General features: G+C 42.8%; 1 protein-coding gene across 8 annotated transcripts in view; it reads left to right on the top strand.

Moving 5' to 3' along the window:
* TTL (tubulin tyrosine ligase) overlaps nucleotides 1–14,016 on the top strand; it is a 63,212-nt gene extending 49,196 nt beyond the window's left edge. For 5 of the 8 annotated variants that reach the window (XM_003417400.4, XM_064268833.1, XM_064268832.1 and 2 more), the window contains exons 6-7: nucleotides 364–507; nucleotides 3,461–14,016. In XM_003417400.4, the coding sequence (XP_003417448.1) occupies nucleotides 364–507; nucleotides 3,461–3,575 (259 nt within the window). In that variant the 3' untranslated portion in view covers nucleotides 3,576–14,016. Of the gene's footprint in view, nucleotides 1–363; nucleotides 508–1,262; nucleotides 1,425–3,460 lie in introns of all 8 variants that reach the window. The other 3 variants (XR_010317980.1, XR_010317979.1, XR_010317981.1) reach the window with 3 other exon arrangements.
* The last annotated feature ends 4,435 nt before the right edge of the window (nucleotides 14,017–18,451 follow it).

The raw sequence follows: 18,451 nt of genomic DNA, 5'->3' as shown, positions 1-18,451 counted from the left end.
CCCTTGTACACTGGCCTTCAGGGCATTCATTTATTCAGGAAACTTCTTTGCTTTTGCTTTAGTCCAGTTGTGCTGACCTCGCCTGTATTGTGTGTCGTCTTTTCCGTCACCTAAAGTAGTTCTTATCTACTGTCTAATTAGTGAATACCCTTCTCCCTCCTTCCCTTCCCCCTCTTGTAACCATCAAAGAATATTTTCTTCTCTGTTTAAACTATTTCTTGAGTTCTTATAATAGTGGTCTTATACAATATTAAGACAAAGTCAGTTTTTATACACGTTTAATATAAAGTTATCCAAGAACATGTTGTGTATTCCTTCTCCCTCTATCACCCCATTCTCAGTGAGCTCTCTCTCCGCCCACAGGAGCTGCCTTATGAGTGTGGAGCCGGCCATCAGCACCAAGCACCTCCCTTACCAGAGCTTCCAGCTCTTTGGCTTCGACTTCATGGTGGATGAGGAGCTGAAGGTGTGGCTCATTGAGGTCAACGGTGCTCCTGCTTGTGCTCAGTAAGCCTGAACACCACTGTACAATAACAAATGGCAAGTCAGTTTAGCAGTTGGAATAGCCAGTCTTGGTAAGGTGGTGAGCTCCCATGACTGGAAGTGTTGTAGGGTAGACCCTTTAACTGCTGTCAGGGAGGGTGTCTCAGTGTTAGGAGTCCTCTGAGGGGAATCCGGCTGCACAGGGCTTTGCTGGGCTATTGCCTCATTGTGTGCTGAGCAATTAGTCTGTGCTCAGGTGGGTAGTAGATGCAAGAACTTCAAGGAAAGCTAGTAACTGCTAGAGGAGACCCTGTCCTATGACGAGTTGAGTGAGCAAGGTCCTCTGAGTGAGGGAGGCGGTAATGACCAAGAAGTTTCCCAGGCAGGAAGTGGTCTGTGGAGGGATCGTAGAGACTGTGGCACTAGAGCTGGGATGCAAGAGGAGAATGTGTTCAGATATGCTGAGAGGAGGTGGGGGAGAGCCTTTCAGAAAGGGGACACAGCATCCAGTGGGACCTGGCCCTGTGCCGGGCTCAGGGTCCATCTGGCAGATGCACAGATGAATAGGACCTGCCTTCGGGAGTTTCTTTTCCTCCTGGGGGGATGGCCTGCCTACAACACAGTGTTAGTGTCGTGGAGTAACGAAAGGTGAAGGTGAAAAGGTAAGTTAGGGCCACACCATGGAGGCCTTATGTGTCACAGGAAGTCTTGTGGGCTTAATCCTCTTATCCTGTTGGTTCTTCTGAGGACCTGTTTTCATCATGTCATTTCCTGTGCAGGACCCTTGCATGGTTCCCCATGTTCATATCTTGGAGAAATTGAGGCGATTTTTCTAAAGATTTTAAAGAAAGCCCTGAAGCTACGAGGAGCTGCTTTAAAACTCAAGTTCTTTCATTAGGACTTCGGCCTTTGCCACTTGTTTGATGGCTGTTACATGGCAGGTGTGATTTTGTCTCATTTGTCATTCCCTGGCATTAACACATACTCACTAGGAACCATCTAGCCTGGCAGGCCTGTACTTGCCCCTAGGTTCACAATGGTGAACCTTTAGCCTTTAGCGAAGAGAGATGATGGGCATGACAGAGGATCAGACAATATAGATTATAAACTGAGACAAGTGTTACAATAGAGTACACAGTGTTAAAAGATACTATAATTGAGCAGAAGGTCTCCATGAGGAAGTGATGTTTGGAACTGAAATCTGAAGGTGCGGTGGGGAGTCAAGTAGGGAGTATAAATCATATTTTGTTGCAAGTGCTGGAAGACCTGTACATGATTTGGGTAAGTGATTTTTGACTGGGGAGGGCTCCTGGGGTGAGGGTTGATTCTCTGAAGTGGGCCTGGACAGCCACTGGGACCCAAGCCACACTGAGAGGCAACAGGCAGAAGGAGTCCTTGTGCTCTTGTTCTTATGATGAAGGAGGTAAACTTTCACATGTCTTTATAGTCGTTTCACAAAGGAGAAAGGAGGAAAAGTGTTGATAGGGATGATGAGGTGATGGGGTAGTCGACGTATTCGCGAACCTCCATTTCTGTGTTTTTGTACATGTTACAATATTACTCATTTTGTTGTATGAAAATGGAGTATGGCAGAAGGCATACTGTCGCCTGCGTATGCTGTACCTCTGACATCAGGATTTTCCCCAAGATACGAGTCGGCTTGACCATGTTGAAACTGTTTGCATTCTCTCCTCTTCCCCAACATTCCCTTTGGAAAATGCCTTCCAGAGGTGGCTAATGTGACACGCACCATGAAACACTGAGTATGACATACTGTGAAAGCATGTGGCTCTTGGTGACTTACTACTTGGTGACTTACTGAGTCCCAAGTCTCTTGGGGTTGTGTGGCTGCACCATTTAGTAACCATCGTCACTCCCTCCTTGTTACTCTCCCTGCAGAAATGGGAAGTTGAATGGTTTGGCCACACGGAATTGTTGAAAATGGGATTTGATTTGTGTAGACAGACTAGCTTGGCCTTCTGCCCTTGACTCAAGCAACCTGGATTCCAGATGTGTCCTGAGCAAGTGGGGTGGGTGGGAACATCTGACCTGGAGCACCTTCTCAGATGTGGGATTTTTCTTAGACCACACATCTCTGGTTTTTTCCAGTGTTGGTGTGAGTTCTCAGAGAGCTGACTCTGGGCCCTCGTGTACTGCCACATGAGATGGCAGAAATTCTACAGGGAGTATGTAGTCTCAGGAAGGCCATTTAGCTACTTTGAAGATACTGGATTGTAGGGTTTTTTCCTCAGCTTTACCACTTGGGTTGGTTCCATTGCCCTGTAGATGAAATCCAGACTCCGGAACATGGCATCAAGGACCCTGCATGGCCTGGCCTCTGCCTTTGCCTCCAGCCTCATCTGACCCCTTCATGCTCTGTTCACACTGATGTACTTGCAATTCTTCAGATAACCTGTGCTCTGTCTTCTGTGTATGCTACTCCTCTGCTTGTGTGTCTCTGCCTCTTTCTTTCTTTTTCTCTCTCACACACACACACAGAGGTGCCCTCTCTCACTCCTTCTTTCTGTGTCTGTCTCTCTCCCTTCTCTATTCTCTATCTGACCCTTCCTCTGTCTGACTTCTGTTCGGTCTCCACGCTTCAGCTTAGTTGTCACTCCTGGGGAGTCTTCCCTAATGTCCAGTCAACCATACTGAGTTGGTGTTTTTCCTGGCAGTGGCCATCCCTTCATGTACACTCATCACAGACAGGCAGAATGGCTCTGTATTTACACTCTATTGAAATTGCCTATCTTCCCCACCAGTCAGAGCAGGGCTTGTCTGTCTTGTTTACCTGTGAGGCCTTCCATTAATATTTGTTGACAGAAAGCTGAACAGTCATGCAATGGCTCCTGCAGTATCTGTATATATAGTGGAGACCAGTTTTGTAAATGTGGTCCTTCTAGGGAAGATCCTGATGGAAAACCTATGTTTGCATTTTGATGAACATCCTTAATGAAATTTTTTCAACACATTTCAGGAAACTTTATGCGGAGCTTTGCCAGGGCATCGTGGACATAGCCATATCCAGTGTCTTCCCACCCCCGGACGTGGAGCAGCAGCAGACCCAGCAGGCTGCGTTCATCAAGCTTTGATGGAGGGAGGTGCTCAGAGCTGCCTCAGAAGAAACATGGGGTCTGGCTTCAGGGGAAGGTGAAATGACCGGTTGCTCAGCATCAAGCCAAAATGGGTGGAAGAGAGGCAACTCCAGGGTGGAGGGAGAGCATAGAAGAAAGACAACTTCCCCTAGAAAGCGGTGACCTGAGGGTGTTTCCCAGATCAAGCTGTCCCAGATCACACTGCTAGGAAGACTTGAAAACTAAAGCAGATTTCTCTGAGGGAGAACAAAATATCCTTCCAAGGGGAAAAAACAGGAACTTGATTATTTTAGGTTCTCATGCTTTTGAAAATCTTGTTTTTCTCCTAAGGCAGCATTGTGAGCAACAACTATCCTCCCCGGGGATTGCAGACCATTTGGATCTTTGGTTGGTGTCTTTCCACCTGCTGCAGCCTTAGTGCCTTAGCGCTGTTCCCAGCAGCACCCCTTCTGTTCTGGGGCACGGACTGGATGCTAGAGCATTTGGGAGGTTGCTGGTGGTTCCCCACTCGCCCCCCTCCCTGGCACTCCGCCCCCTGAAATCTGGACATGCATGCACCAACAGTCCTGGACTTCATGCTGTGCACTGCCCTGTCAGTGAAGGTGGTTCTCCTCGTCATGTTCCTGAGGGCGTTTGACCAATCATTTGTCAGGGTTGGCATTGGTTGGGCACCAGAACAGCAAACGCTGCTGAGTCTGCTCTCTGCATGTGTTAGGAACAAAGCAGCAAGTCTGCCCTGAACCTGTAAACATCAAATAAGTACGAGAGAGAAAAAACATAGTACCTTGCTTTACTTATCAGCGTGGGAATGGTGGGTCTTTGAAATATGATGATTTGCAATTATCTTTCTTTTAACCAGGTTCTGAATGCACTTTTGAGAAGTTCTCTTTTCTTCACTTTTTTTTAAACCTTTGTACAAACTTCTCTGGGGATCAGGTGGAGAAGGTAGGCTTCTCCCTCTCTTCACCCCAGCAGGCACTGCCCCAGGCGCAGACAGCTTTCCTCCTGTTTGTTCTCCCTGCTCTGTAAGCACCCTGCACAGGATCTAAAGGGGCAGATTTGGTTCCAGGCAGGGTCTGTGTCAGGGTGTTCCTCCACGTGTATGTCCCAAAACTGGAAAGAAGTGGCTCTAGAGGTCCGCACAGCATCTTAGTCTCAACACATGTATTGTCAGTATAGATCCACTTACTGGACTATTGTGTCAGAGGTTGCATCTCTAGCAGTGGGAAGAACAAGATGCCATGTGTTGTCGTGTTCAGTGTGAGTTGAGGAAGCAGGCCCCTTTATAGCATACTAGAAATCACAGCAGACCCTTTGGAAGCTATACTGCCCTCACCAGAACTTGGTTGCCTCGTCCTTCACACACAGGTGACCTCCCATTTTTCATTCGTACCTGGCAAAAAGTCAAGTGAGACTTTTGAAAAAGTAGAAGAAAAAAGCAACACCTCCTCAAACATGATGAGATGTGGGAGCTTATGGTGAAAAAAGGAATAATGATAAAAAGGAATAATGATACAAATTATTTAACGGACATGGCTATGGTTGGTGATAAGATGTGAAAGCGTTATTTTGGAGCTACATGGAGAAGGGTCCAACTGAGTTGGTTCTCTTGAGAATTTAGAATGACAAAATAAAAGCCAGTGTTTACCCAGAATAAGGATAATGAAGTTGCATCCAAAATAAAACAGTCTGTGGTAAAAAGTTAATCCTAGAGGCCCCAACGCAGCTGATGGGTTAATGTTTGGGATGTCCTGAGAAGGGGATGAGGTCCAAGCAGATCATGGAAAGCTGCATACCCTTCTAGAATGTGTAGGATGCTGAGAGCTTGGCTAGTCTTGGTGGTCTGCTAATGGGGAAAGGCATGGGATCGTGATATCACATGCTAATACAGAATTGTGATTTTTTTTTTTGGATCTGAATTACATTTGAAAAATTTCCAGCTCTTAAAGTGGCAGACAGCTAAGAATTTAGATGTTAGGGAGTCTGGATCCTGATGAATTTTCTAAGAAACTGATTTAAATAAACAGCATATGAGGAAACTAATGCTTTAAAAAAAAAGTTTTGTTTCATTCTTCACATGGTATCAAATGAGTATGCTTTTATGTGTTTATTTCAGATCAGGTGGAATGGTTGGCTCAGAACTGGTCCGTACCTTTCCATGATGTCTGTGGCACAGATGGCTGTGCCTTGTGCCCCAGCCAGTCTTCATACATGTAGACTGTGTAAGCACCGTCAGAGGCTGGGGGAGAAAGTGTTATTTATTTGGAGATGTCCATTCAGTTCTTGGCTCTGTCGTTTGCTTGCACAGTGTGAGATAAGCCAGTTAACCCCACTGTGCCTTAGTTTCTTATCTTATGGAGGAGAATGTTACCTGCCCCAGAGACTACCTCAAGGGCTTTTAGTGAGGACAGATGAGATTAGGAAGATTCAAGAGTCTTAGTACCAAGGCTCTCAACACTGACTACATGCTAGAATCACTTGTGAAGCCTTTAAAAAATGTTGGTACCCACACTTTCCTCCTTGTGCTGACCAATTAAATTAGTATGTTCTGGAATGCCTTGAACCACTGCCTGAGAAGGAAGAACAAACACATCATTACCTTAGAAGGGTTGGATAAGGCTTATGGCTTTTTAAAAACTTCTTTTGGGAAGGACAGGCATTTCTTTAAGGATAGCCAGATGCTGACATGTATTCATGGTGCAAGCAAGTGTTGTCTAAGCAGGTTCTCTATTGGAAAATGTATTTGCTTTTCATCAAGCATTTGGAAACTCAAACAGCTTTCATTTACTTAAACGGTGTATGAAGCTTAGAAATGTAAACAGGCATGAATTTATAAATCTGCTAACTATATGTTAAGGTTATTCATTAATGAGAGAAAAGCCCCCTCCCTCACACTTAACTCCTGTGGTAATTATAAACTCCATTTACCAAGAACATTGAAGTGCCTCCTCAGTGTTTGTATGAGATACCGGAACACATGCTGGCATGTTAACCAGCGGATGTGATGTTTCACTAGCTCCTCAGGATGATTGTCACGTCAGTGCAACATCCAGTGATGCTGGAAATGAACTGGAATCAACAGAACCAGCAAGTAGCAGTGAAGCTACAAACACGTTTTCCATTAACAGTTGAGGGAATGTCAAGCAGGGTGGGTCCAGTCCTGTCGGGTGTGGCAGGGGCTCCACATGACAGGACAAAGCTCCAGAATGGCCTGACCCAGCATGTGAGTGCTGTAGAGAAAATTCAATGAAATACATGTCTCTGATCCTGGGCACAGAATATGTAAATAAGAAAATTCTATGGATGTTTAAAGATGCCTGGAGCATTAAAGTAAAGATATTTCAAGTGTTTTTGTCCTTTTGGCTCTATGATCTTATTGTGGGTATTTATTGCCCTAGGATATCACTGGTTATTTAAATCCACAGTATTGTTACCCAGGGGTTGACCAACTCTTTCTGTAAAGGGATAAAAAAAGGGATAGACAGTAAATATTTTAGGCTTTGAAGGCCATATTGGCTTTCTTTGCATATTCTTTTTTTTACATTATTAAAAATGTAAAAATCATTTTTAGTTCATAAGCCATACAAAAATAGTATTTGGCCATATTTTGCCGAGCTTTACATGTTACCAAATGCATGAGCCAACAGATTGTCCTTCCAAACAGTGATGAGCTGTTCCAGGAAGAAGCACTGAAACAATTTCAGCCATCAGAATCCTGTCCATCATTTCTCATGTGTCTTGTGTGTTGTCTGAGTCATGATGCAGATTGTGAGGTGAGGCTCATGGTTGCTAAGGAGAGTTATGTGTGATTTAAACCTGGCAGGGGGAGGACCTCTGAGATGAGTCACACAGACTACCAAAACTGACTCAAGAATAAGTAGAAAATCTGAATAGACCTATAACATGAGATCGAATTAGTAATCAAAAAACTTGCCACAAAGCTCAGGACCAGATGGCTTCACTGATTAATTCCTACCAAACCTTTAAAAAATAATTAACATCAAATTTTCACTAACTTTTCCACAAAATAGAAACATTGAGAACATTACCAACTCATTTTAGGAGGCCACTATTACTACTCCTTAAAAGTGATGGCAAGACTTCATCTTACTTACTTTGGACATGTTATCAGGAGGGACCAATCCCTGGAGAAGGACATCATGCTTGGTAAAGTAGAGGGTCAACAAAAAGAGGAAGACCCTCAGTGAGATGGATTGACACAGTGGCTGCCACAATGGGCTCAAACATAGCAATGATTGTGAGGACGGCATAGGACCAGGCAATGTCTCGTTATGTTACACATAGGGTCACTGTGAGTCGGAATCAACAGCAACAAATTATTACTCAGATTCCAAAATCATACAGACAAATCACAAGAAAAGAAAACAAGTTGTCCCTCAGTATCCATGGGGAATTGGTTCCAGGACCTCCTGAGGATACCAAAATCTGCACATGCTCAAGTCCCTTATATAAAATGGCGTAGTATTTGCTTATAACTTATGCACATTCTCCTGTTGTCTTAGTTCTCTAGTGCTGCTATAACAGAAATACCACAAGTGGATGGCTATACCATTATTTCTTCACAGTAGTAAAGTAGGCTAAATGTCGAAATTCAGGGCATCAGCTCCAGGGGAAGGCTTTCTCTCTCTGTCTATCTTCTCATCAATCTTCCCCCAGACTAAGATCTTCTCCGAGCAGGGACCCCAGGTCCAAAGGATGAGCTTTGCTCCTAGCACTGTTTTGTTGGTGCTTCCCTTTCATCTCTTGTAAGATAAAAGGTGGTGCAGGCCACAACCCGGGGAAACTCCCTTTACATTACATTGTGACTTTAGTAAGGGTGTTACAATCCCACCCTAATCCTCTTTAACATAAAATTACAGTCACAAAATGGAGGACAACTACACAATACTGGTAATCACCACCCAGCCAAACTGATAGGCACATTTTTGGGTAAACATAATTCAATCCGTGATACCTGTATACTTTAAATCATCTCTAAACTATTTACAATACCTAGTACAATGAAAATGCTAAGTGAATATTTGTAAACTGTTGTGTAAATAGCACTTTATGGCTCCCTTGGTCTTTGAGGAATTGCTTTGACCACTTAATTGCTTTTTAGGAGCCTTTTTTTTTCCCATAGAAACAAAGGATGTACACAAGTAGCAAACAAATGAAATGCAAGGCAAAGACGCTCAAACAGTGAGTGCTGGGGAGAGACTGAGGATCTGTGAAATGGTGGGAGGCTATAGTAGGATGTGCAGTCGCATCATTTTATTCATATGGATTCAGCCTAGTGCTCAGCACATAGCAAATTGAAGTTTGCTTCTTGGAACTTTTTTTTTTCCTAATATTTTTGATCCACGGTTGGTTGAATCCATGGATGCAGAGCCCACAGATACAGTCAACTATATTAGCAAACCAAATCCAGCAACATATAAAAAAGGATTACACACCATGACCAATTAGGATTTATTCCAGAAATGCAAGGGTGGTTCAACATACAAAATCAATGTAATACACCATATTAATAGAATAAAGAACAAAAACCACATGATCATCTCAATAGAAACAAAAAGCATTTGACAAAACACCTTTACATAGTAAAAACACTCAACAAACTAGGGATAGACAGAAACTTCCTTAACCTGAGGAAGGGCATCAACAAAGGATCCACATATTTAATGGTGACAGATTGAAAGCTTTCTCCCTTAGGTCAGGCATGAGACAAAAATGTCCATTCCCACCACTTCTATTCAAGAATAGGACAATTAGGCAAAAAAAAAAAAAAAAGTCTAGATTGGAAAGGAAGAAGTAAAATGATTTATTTGCTGATGACATGATTTTGTATATAGAAAATCCTAAAGAACCCACACACACACACAAAAATTATTAGAGGTAATAAATGAATTCAGCAAAACTGCTGGACACAAGATACAAAAACCAGTTGTATTACTATACACAAGCAATGAACAATCAAAAAAGGAAACTAAAAATTCTATTTACGGTAAGCATCACAAAGAATAAAATACTTAGGAATACACTTAACAAAAGAAGTTAAAGACTTACAGGAGTTCTGGTCGATATAGTGCCTTAGATACACAGACCATAATGACCCCCTGACAACAAAGACTCAAGAAACTACGGGAAACATACACATAAAAATAACCTTGGATCCCTGAACATCAGAGAGTTCAAGAGACAGACCGAGCACTGATTGGAAAGGGAGGCAGAACAAGGCTAGAGGGAAAACAGGGATTCACAGATTGACCATGTCCTGCCTGCTGGTGGTGCTGAGCAGCGTGGCCATTTTGAGATGGCATCGAAATGCAACCAAGACTGAGGAACCCAGGAAAGAAGCAGCAAAGAGAGCAAAGCTTGTTGCAGAAATCATGAGCAAACAACCCCAGAAAGAAAGGACAAAGTGGGCAGGACACAGCCAGGGACAGGGCAGCCCTGAGGGGGGGAAACATGGGTGTGCTGTAGCTATGAAACCAGGGAACCGCAGAGAAATGCCTCTACAGCAAGCGAAACGGACTGGGTCACTGGAGCCTTAGAGAAGGAGAAAGTGTAGGCAGGCAGTGCACAATTGCAGGAAAGTAAAGGGGAGGAACAGAGGGGCTGGTGAGAGCTCCAGGCACTGTGGTGAGTGCAAGTAGGGAGGGAGCTAGGAATTAGTGCAGGCACTGCTTTTCAGTGGAGGCACGAGCAAAATCAACCCACAGAGGAACAACTAGAGTACCCCCCCACAAAAAGACCAGCCCTGTGCAATAAGTCACCCTGCCTACCATCTGCATTAGCATGTGTCTTGAGGTGCAGGCAGATGGAGCCAAGGCATGAAGGCCCAGCCACATTCACCACCCCCTCCCTGGGGTGTAGGCAGCTTGCACTTCTGTGTGCCAGCCTACCACCCCTCCCTGAGGTGCAGAAGCCCCATGCGGACTCACAAGCCCAGTCACACCCACCACCCCTCCGTGAGGAGCGGGAGTCCAGCGCTGATGCACACAAGCACATCCATGTCCACCACCCTTGCCTGAGGAGCAGGCCATCTGCACAAACCTGAGCAGGCTCTGCTTTGCTCCTCACTCCATCCCAGAAATGCAGTCCTCTGCCCCTTCCCCCTCCTGCCCACAGATCCCTTCCTGCTGAACAGGACCCCGCTGCCTGACCAGGACTCTGTTCTCTGCTGTGATGGCCCACCCTCCCCTCTGCCAGCTAAGTGAGATTCTGTACCCATCCTAGCTGACCACCTGGCTAAGTGGAACTCTGTGCCCTCCCCTGCTGACCCCTCTCTGGCAGTGTGAGACTTCACACTCTATCCTGCCTGCCCCTCCCTGCACCCAAACCTGTGCTTCAGGAGTAGCACTAACTGCTCCTGGCAACACAGAGGGTACACCGTATTCTTCAAGAACTGTGAAAGGACCTTGACCACCCAACACCTGGTCCCTCACATCAAGACTTGTTTGCACACCAAAACAATCTTCTAAAAAAAATAATAAAAATAAAAAATTTTTAAAAAACAATCTTCTAAGAGAAATCATACATGCCTAATGACATAAAGCACAAAGTGTGCATGACCCACCATACCTGCCAGTGAAAAGAAAGCACACCTAGCCCCAAATCCATATAGAGACCAGATAACTGACAGCTACATAATCCTAGACAGACCAGTACTACAAAACAACATGAAAACAATACAAAGGAAGGTAAACATAAAAAGGGAAGAAGCTAAGCCCCAGATGTATCAAAACATTACAAAAAAAGGTAAACAAACACAATCAATGGAGTAAAGAAATAACAATGCTTCGGAGACAGTAGGCAATAACAAATCATATGAAGAAACAGGATAAGATGGCTCAAACAAGTAAGCAACATAAATGGGCAGAAAACCTTCCTGAGGAAGAAATGGTAACAGAACTATCTGACAAGGAATTCAAAACACTTATACATAGGATTATCAAAGAGATCAAGGAAAACACAGACAAAACCATAGAAGAATTCAGGAAAACAATTAAGAACAAAATGACAAATAGACAATTAGAAACAATGCAAAAACAACAACTAGAAACCCAGGAAATTAGCAATAAAATATCAGAAATAGATAACTCAATGGAAATAGAAGCAGAATTGAATCATTGGAAGAAAGAATCAGTGAAACTAACTTGTTTGAGGAGCAATCAGAAAAAAAGACTGAAGAAAAATGAAGAAAGCCTAAGAGTTATGTGGGACACTATCAAGAGATCAAGAGGAATAATTTACACATAATGGGAATTCCAGAAGAGGAGGAGTTAGAAAAAAAAAATGGAATTTTTTAAGATATATTGGCAAAACTGGACTAAACCCAAAGCAAAGCAGTTTCCTGAATAAACCAAATGCTTCAAAGGCCAGTGTAGCAGGGATGAGGGTTTCGGGACCATGGTTTCAGGGACATCTAGGTCAATTAGCATAATAAAATCTATTAAATAAACAGTCTGCATCCCACTTTGGAGAGTGGAATCTGGGGTCTTAAACGCTAGCAAACGGCCATCTAAGATGCATCAATTGGTCTCAACCCACCTGGAGCAAAGGAGAATGAAGAACACCAAAGACACAAGGTAATTATGAGCCTGAGAGAGAAAGGGCCACATAAATCAGAGACTACATCAGCCTGAGATCAGAAGAACTAGATGGTGCCCGGCTACAACCAATGACTGCCCTGACAGGGAACACAATAGAGAGTCCCCAAAGGAGCAGGGGAGCAGTAGGATGCAGAACTCAAATTCCCGTAAAAAGACCAGACTTAATGGTCTGGCTGAGATTGGAAGGACCCCAGAGGTCATGGTTCCCAGACTTTCTGTTAGCCCAGGACAGAAACCATTCCCAAAGCCAAGTCTTCAGACAGGGATTGGACTGGACTATAAGATAGAAAATGATACTGGTGAAGAGTGAACTTCTTGGATCAAGTAGACACATGAGAGTATATGGGCAGCTTCTGTCTGGAGGGGAGATGAGAAGGCAGGGGGGACAGAAGCTGGCTGAATGAACACAGAAACACAGGGTGGAAAGAAGGAGTATACTGTCTCATTAGGGGGAGAGCAACTAGGAGTATATAGCAAGGTGTGTACAAGATTTTGTATGGGAGACTGACTTGATTTTTAAACTTTCACTTAAAGCACAATAAAAATTAAAAAGTATGTATTTATGGGCAGAAACTCTGCCTAATATCACAAAAGACAAGAATGTTTCCATCCAAGAAGCTCAATGAACCCCATACAGGATAGACTCCAAAGGAAAGTCACCAAGACAAATCATAATCAAACTTGCCAAAACCAAAGACAAAGCATTCTGAGAGCAGCTCATGAAAAACATATCGTCTACAAAGCGGCACCAGTATGACTAAGCACTCATTTCTCAGCAGAAGCCATACAGGCAGGAAGGCAATGGGATGGCATATAAAAACCCCTGAGAGAAAATAATTGCCAACCAAGAATTATATATCGAGCAAAATTGTCTTTCAAATACAATGCAGAAACTAGGACATTCCCAGATAAACAGAAATTTAAGGAATTTGTAAAAACCAGACCAACCTTACAAGGAATACTAAAAGGAGTCCTTCAAACAGAGAATCAAGAACATCAGACAACAACCTGAGATTAAGCACACAACATTAGCACTCAGATATCAACCCAGATAAAGAATTCTCAAAAGTAAAGTGAAGCTGCAAAACTGAAAACAGGGAACCAGAGACATCAATCTATAGACAGTGACAACTTCAAAACAAAAAGGGGAAATTAATGGTGTAGTTATAGAACCTCCCTATGTAGAGAAAGTTAGGGTGATATCAAGGTAGAACAGACTGTTTTAAACTTAGGAAGATAAAGGCAAATTTCAGAGTCTCCACAAAGAAAATTAACAACTCTACTCACCAAAATGAAGAAAATACTCAGTAAACACAAAATCAACAACAATGAAGGCTATGCAAAGAAAATCCATAAACAAAAAGAACTCAGCACAGAAAATTAAACAGAACAAAGAAACCATTAATACCACCCAAAAGAGCATAACAAAATGGCAAAAGTAAACTCATACTCATCAATAATCACACTGAATGCAAATGGTATAAATGCACCAGTCAAGAAACAAAGAGTGGCAGAATGGATCAAAAACATAACCCTTCAATATGTTGCCTACAAGAGCCACACCTTAGACGCAAAGACATAAGTAGGTTAAAAATCAAGGATGGAAAAAAAAAAAAATCAAGAAAACATTAGCCAAAAGAGAGCAGGAGTGGCAATAATAATCTCTGGTAAAATAGGCTTTAATCAAAATCCATTATAAGAGACCAAGGAGGGCATTATATAATGATTAAAGGATCAACCCACCAAGAGGACATAAGCATAATAAATATTTACACCCAATGGCAGAGCTCCAAAATACATTAAAGAAAAAAAAAAAACCACTCTTGACAGAACTGAAAAGAGAAATAGACAGTTCTACAACAATTGTAGGTAACACACCACTTTCGATGATGGACAGAATAAAAAGAAACTCAACAAAAAAACAAAAGATCTAAATAACACAATCAACCAACTCAACCTCCTAGACATACACAGAACATACCACCCTACAGCAGCATAGTACACATTCTCTCTAGAACATACGGATCATTTTCCAGAATAGACCATATTTTAGGCTACAAAGCAAGCCTCAATCAATTCAAACACATCGAAATAATACAAAGCATCTTCTCAGATCATAACCCTATAAAGCTAGAAATCAGTAACAGAAACAAGAAAAAACTAAATACGTGGAAACCAAATAACTTAAAAATTATTGAGTAAGAAGAAATTAAAAATGAAATTAAAAAATCGTTAGAATCAAACAAGAATGAAAATACATCATACCAATACCTTTGGGACACAGCAAAAGCAGCGCTCATATGAAAATTTATAGCAATAATTGCACACATCAAAAAAGAAGAGCCAAAAACAATAGCTTAACCCTACTACTCTAACAAATAGAATAGCAAAAGAAAAACAATTCCACAGTCACCAGAAGAAAGGTAATAATAAAGATCAGAGCAAAAATAAATGAAATAGAAAACAGAAAAGCAATAGAATCATCAAGATTAGAAAATGGCCCTGACAGGGAACACAACAGAGAACCCCTGAGGGAGCAGGAGAGCAGTGGGATGCAGACCCCAAATTCTCATAAGACCAGACTTAATGGTCTGACTGAGACTAGAAGGACCCTGGTGGTCATGGCCCCCAGACCTTCTGTTGGCCCAGGACAGGAACCATTCCTGAAGCCAACTCTTCAGACATGGATTGGACTGGACAGTGGGTTGGAGAGGGATGCTGGTGAGGAGTGAGAGGCGGGGCCAAGATGGCTGACTAGGTAGAAGCTACCTCGGATCCCTCTTGCAACAAAGACTCGGAAAAACAAGTGAATCAATCACATACATGACAATCTACGAACCCTGACCATCAAACACAGATCTAAAGAGTTGACCTGAGTGACAGAGACTGAGAACAAACAACCACGGGGAAGCAGCGACTGTTTTCGGAGCCTGGAGCCAGCGTCCCAGTCAGGGAACCTTGGCGCCGGGCTTTGGACTGGGCGCAGGGGAGCTGAGCACGGCATCCTGAGAGGGCGAAAACACGGGACGCAGCCCTAGGCCCCAGAAGTGACCTCGGAGGAAGCCCACCCAGTGCACGCAGGCAGCGCAGCGACGCGGCTGACAGGAGGAGAAGTCACCGGGAGGCAGCAACTGGGTTTGGAGCCGGGAGTGCGGCATCCCAGCCGGAGAAACTTGGTGCTGGGCTTTGGACTGGGAGCAGAGGAACGAACCACGGCTTCTGAGACAGTGCAAGCACGGGACGCAGGCCTGACCCTCGGGGGCAATCTCTACCCAGCCAGCGCACACAGTCGACGTGCCCCTCGGGAATCTCAGATAAAACAGTCATCCCAAGCAAGATAAGTAACTTTGTCTATATTCCAGGGTGCTACTCTCTCCTACTTATCTGAACCCTCCCCTCCCCTTCTCAGGCAGCTTCATTAACATTGGAATTTCCTGAGCCAGAGAGTGAAGTGCTCTGCGGTTTTTCTTTCTTTTTTGGTCTTTTCCTAACCCATTCTCCTGGCCTGAGAGAAGCAGCTATAAAAAACCCAGGGACCAAATATCCTTCCCTAATTGGACTAAAAATACAGAACCAGCTCCAGCCAAACATATGTGATCCACAGTCTTGGGCTTTCATTCCTACAGGGAACAAGGTGGCTATTATAATGCAAAGGCAATTCTGATAAGGATCTGACTCTAATTGTTTTAGCAGATTACTGGAAAGACAAGTTTCCCAGGTCTGATATCTCTGCATATTCAACAGAGCCCTCACTGACCCACAACAGGGAACTGAGGGCTGAAGCTCCCCCCAGACCACCTAGCCTCCTGCCTTAGGGGTCTAAGGAGGGTGACACCTACCAATCTGTAGAAGTACTTGCATTGGGGGCCTAAGGTACAGCTGCAGAGCCCACCCACCAAAGTGCTTTAGGAATAGAGACACATCTACCTCATTGGCACTTGGGGGAAGCCTGTTAGCATCCTGACCCCCCTGGAGTGTGAACCCCTGCTGCTACTAGAGTCTGGTGCACACAACTATCACCGCTACCTCTCTAGGTGGATAGGTGACAGTCTGCACCACACACTTGATGACCCAAAATCAGATTCTACTCAAGAATAGTTAATGGACTCTTAGGCTTATATATCTGGTAACAGCCCAAACCAGCTGGTAATAGGACATAAGTGGTTCAAGGGCTACGACAATTAAGACAGCACAATCTAGTAGCCCATCTACATATATTGAAAGAAAACAAAACAAGATAAGACTCAGTGAGCAAATATAGAATAAATCACTACAATATCTTAGAGATGGCTTGGAGACAGCAGTCGATATCAAACCATATAAAGAAGCAGACCATGATTGCTTCTACAACCCCCCAAACTAAAAAATCAAAATCTTTCCCAAATGAAGATACGGTCCTGGAATTTCCAGATGCAGAATATAAAAAACTAATTTACAGAATGCTTCAAGACATCAGGGATGACCTCAGAAATGAAATAAGGCAATCTACAGAAAAAGCCAAGGAACACACTGATAAAGCAGTTGAAGAACTCAAAAAGATTATTCAAGAACATAGTGGAAAAATTAATAAGCTGCAAGAATCCATAGAGAGACAGCATTCAGAAATCCAAAAGATTAACAGTAAAATTACAGAATTAGACAACTCAATAGGAAGTCAGAGGAGCAGACTCGAGCAATTGGAATGCAGGGTGGGGGATCTGGAGGACCAGGGAATTGACACCAATATAGCTGAAAAAAAATTAGATAAAAGAATTTTAAAAAATGAAGAAACCCTAAGAATCATGTGGGACTCTATCAAGAAGAATAACTTGCGTGTGATTGGAGTCCCAGAGCAGGGAGGGATAACAGAAAATACAGAGAGAATAGTTGAAGATCTGTTGGCAGAAAACTTCCCTGACATCATGAAAGATGAAAGGATATCTATCCAAGATGCTCATCGAACCCCATATAAGATTGATCCAAAAAGAAAATCACCAAGACATATTATCATCAAACTTGCCAAAACCAAAGATAAAGAGAAAATTTTAAAAGCAGCCAGGGATAAAAGAAAGGTCTCCTACAAAGGAGAATCAATAAGAATACATTCAGACTACTCAGCAGAAACCATGCAGTCAAGAAGGCAATGGGATGACATATATAGAGCACTGAAGGAGAAAAACTGCCAGCCAAAGATCATTTATCCAGCGAAACTCTCTCTCAAATACGAAGGCGAAATTAAAACATTTACAGATAAACACAAGCTTAGAGAATTTGCAAAAACCAAACCAAAGCTACAAGAAATACTAAAGGAAATTGGTCAGAAAAACAATAATATCAGATACCAGCACAACACAAGGTCACAGAACAGAACATCTGGATATCAACTCAAATAGGGAAATCACAAAAACAAATTAAGATTAATTTTAAAAAGAAAAAAACGCTCAAAACAGGGAATCATTGAAGTCAATGTGTAAAAGATCACAATAATCAAAAAGGGGGACTAAACACAGGAGGCATAGAACTGCCATATGGAGTGGGAAACAAGGTGATATAGGACAATACAAGTTAGGTTTTTACTTAGAAAAATAGGGGTAAATATTAAGGTAACCACAAAGAGGTATAACAACTCCATAACTCAAAATAAAAACCAAGAAAAACATAATGATTCAGCAAACATAAAGAAAACTACTATGAAAATGAGGAACACACAATTTAGAAAGAAAAACGTCTCAGCACAAAAAATTAAGTGGAAAAATGGAATTGTCAACAACACACACAAAAAGGCATCAAAATGACAGCACTAAACACATGGTTATCTATAATTATACTGAATGTAAATGGACTAAATGCGCCAACAAAGAGACAAGAGAGTCTCAGACTGGATAAAGAAACACGATCAGTCTATCCGCTGCCTACAAGAGACACACCATAGACTTGGAGACATAAACAAACTAAAACTCAAAGGATGGAAAAAAGTATATCAAGCAAACAACAAGCAAAAAAGAGCTGGTGAGGAGTGAGCTTCTTGGATCAGGTGGACACTTGAGACTATGTTAGCATCTCCTGCCTGGAGGGGAGATGAGAGGGTGGTGGGGGTAAGGACACGAAAAGAGAGAGTGGAGGGAGAGAGCAGGCTCTCTCATTAGGGGGAGAGTAATTGGGAGTGTGTAGCAAGGTGTATATGGGTTTTTGTGTGAGAAACTGACTTGATTTGTAAACTTTCACTTAAAGCACAATAAAAATTATTTAAAAGAAAAAAGATTAAAAAATGGATCT

Source organism: Loxodonta africana, chromosome 15 (genome assembly GCF_030014295.1).
Source record: "Loxodonta africana isolate mLoxAfr1 chromosome 15, mLoxAfr1.hap2, whole genome shotgun sequence".
Lineage (NCBI taxonomy): Eukaryota > Metazoa > Chordata > Mammalia > Proboscidea > Elephantidae > Loxodonta > Loxodonta africana.
Note: the sequence above shows the minus strand (reverse complement) of the source record. Positions and strands in the feature narration are given on the sequence as shown.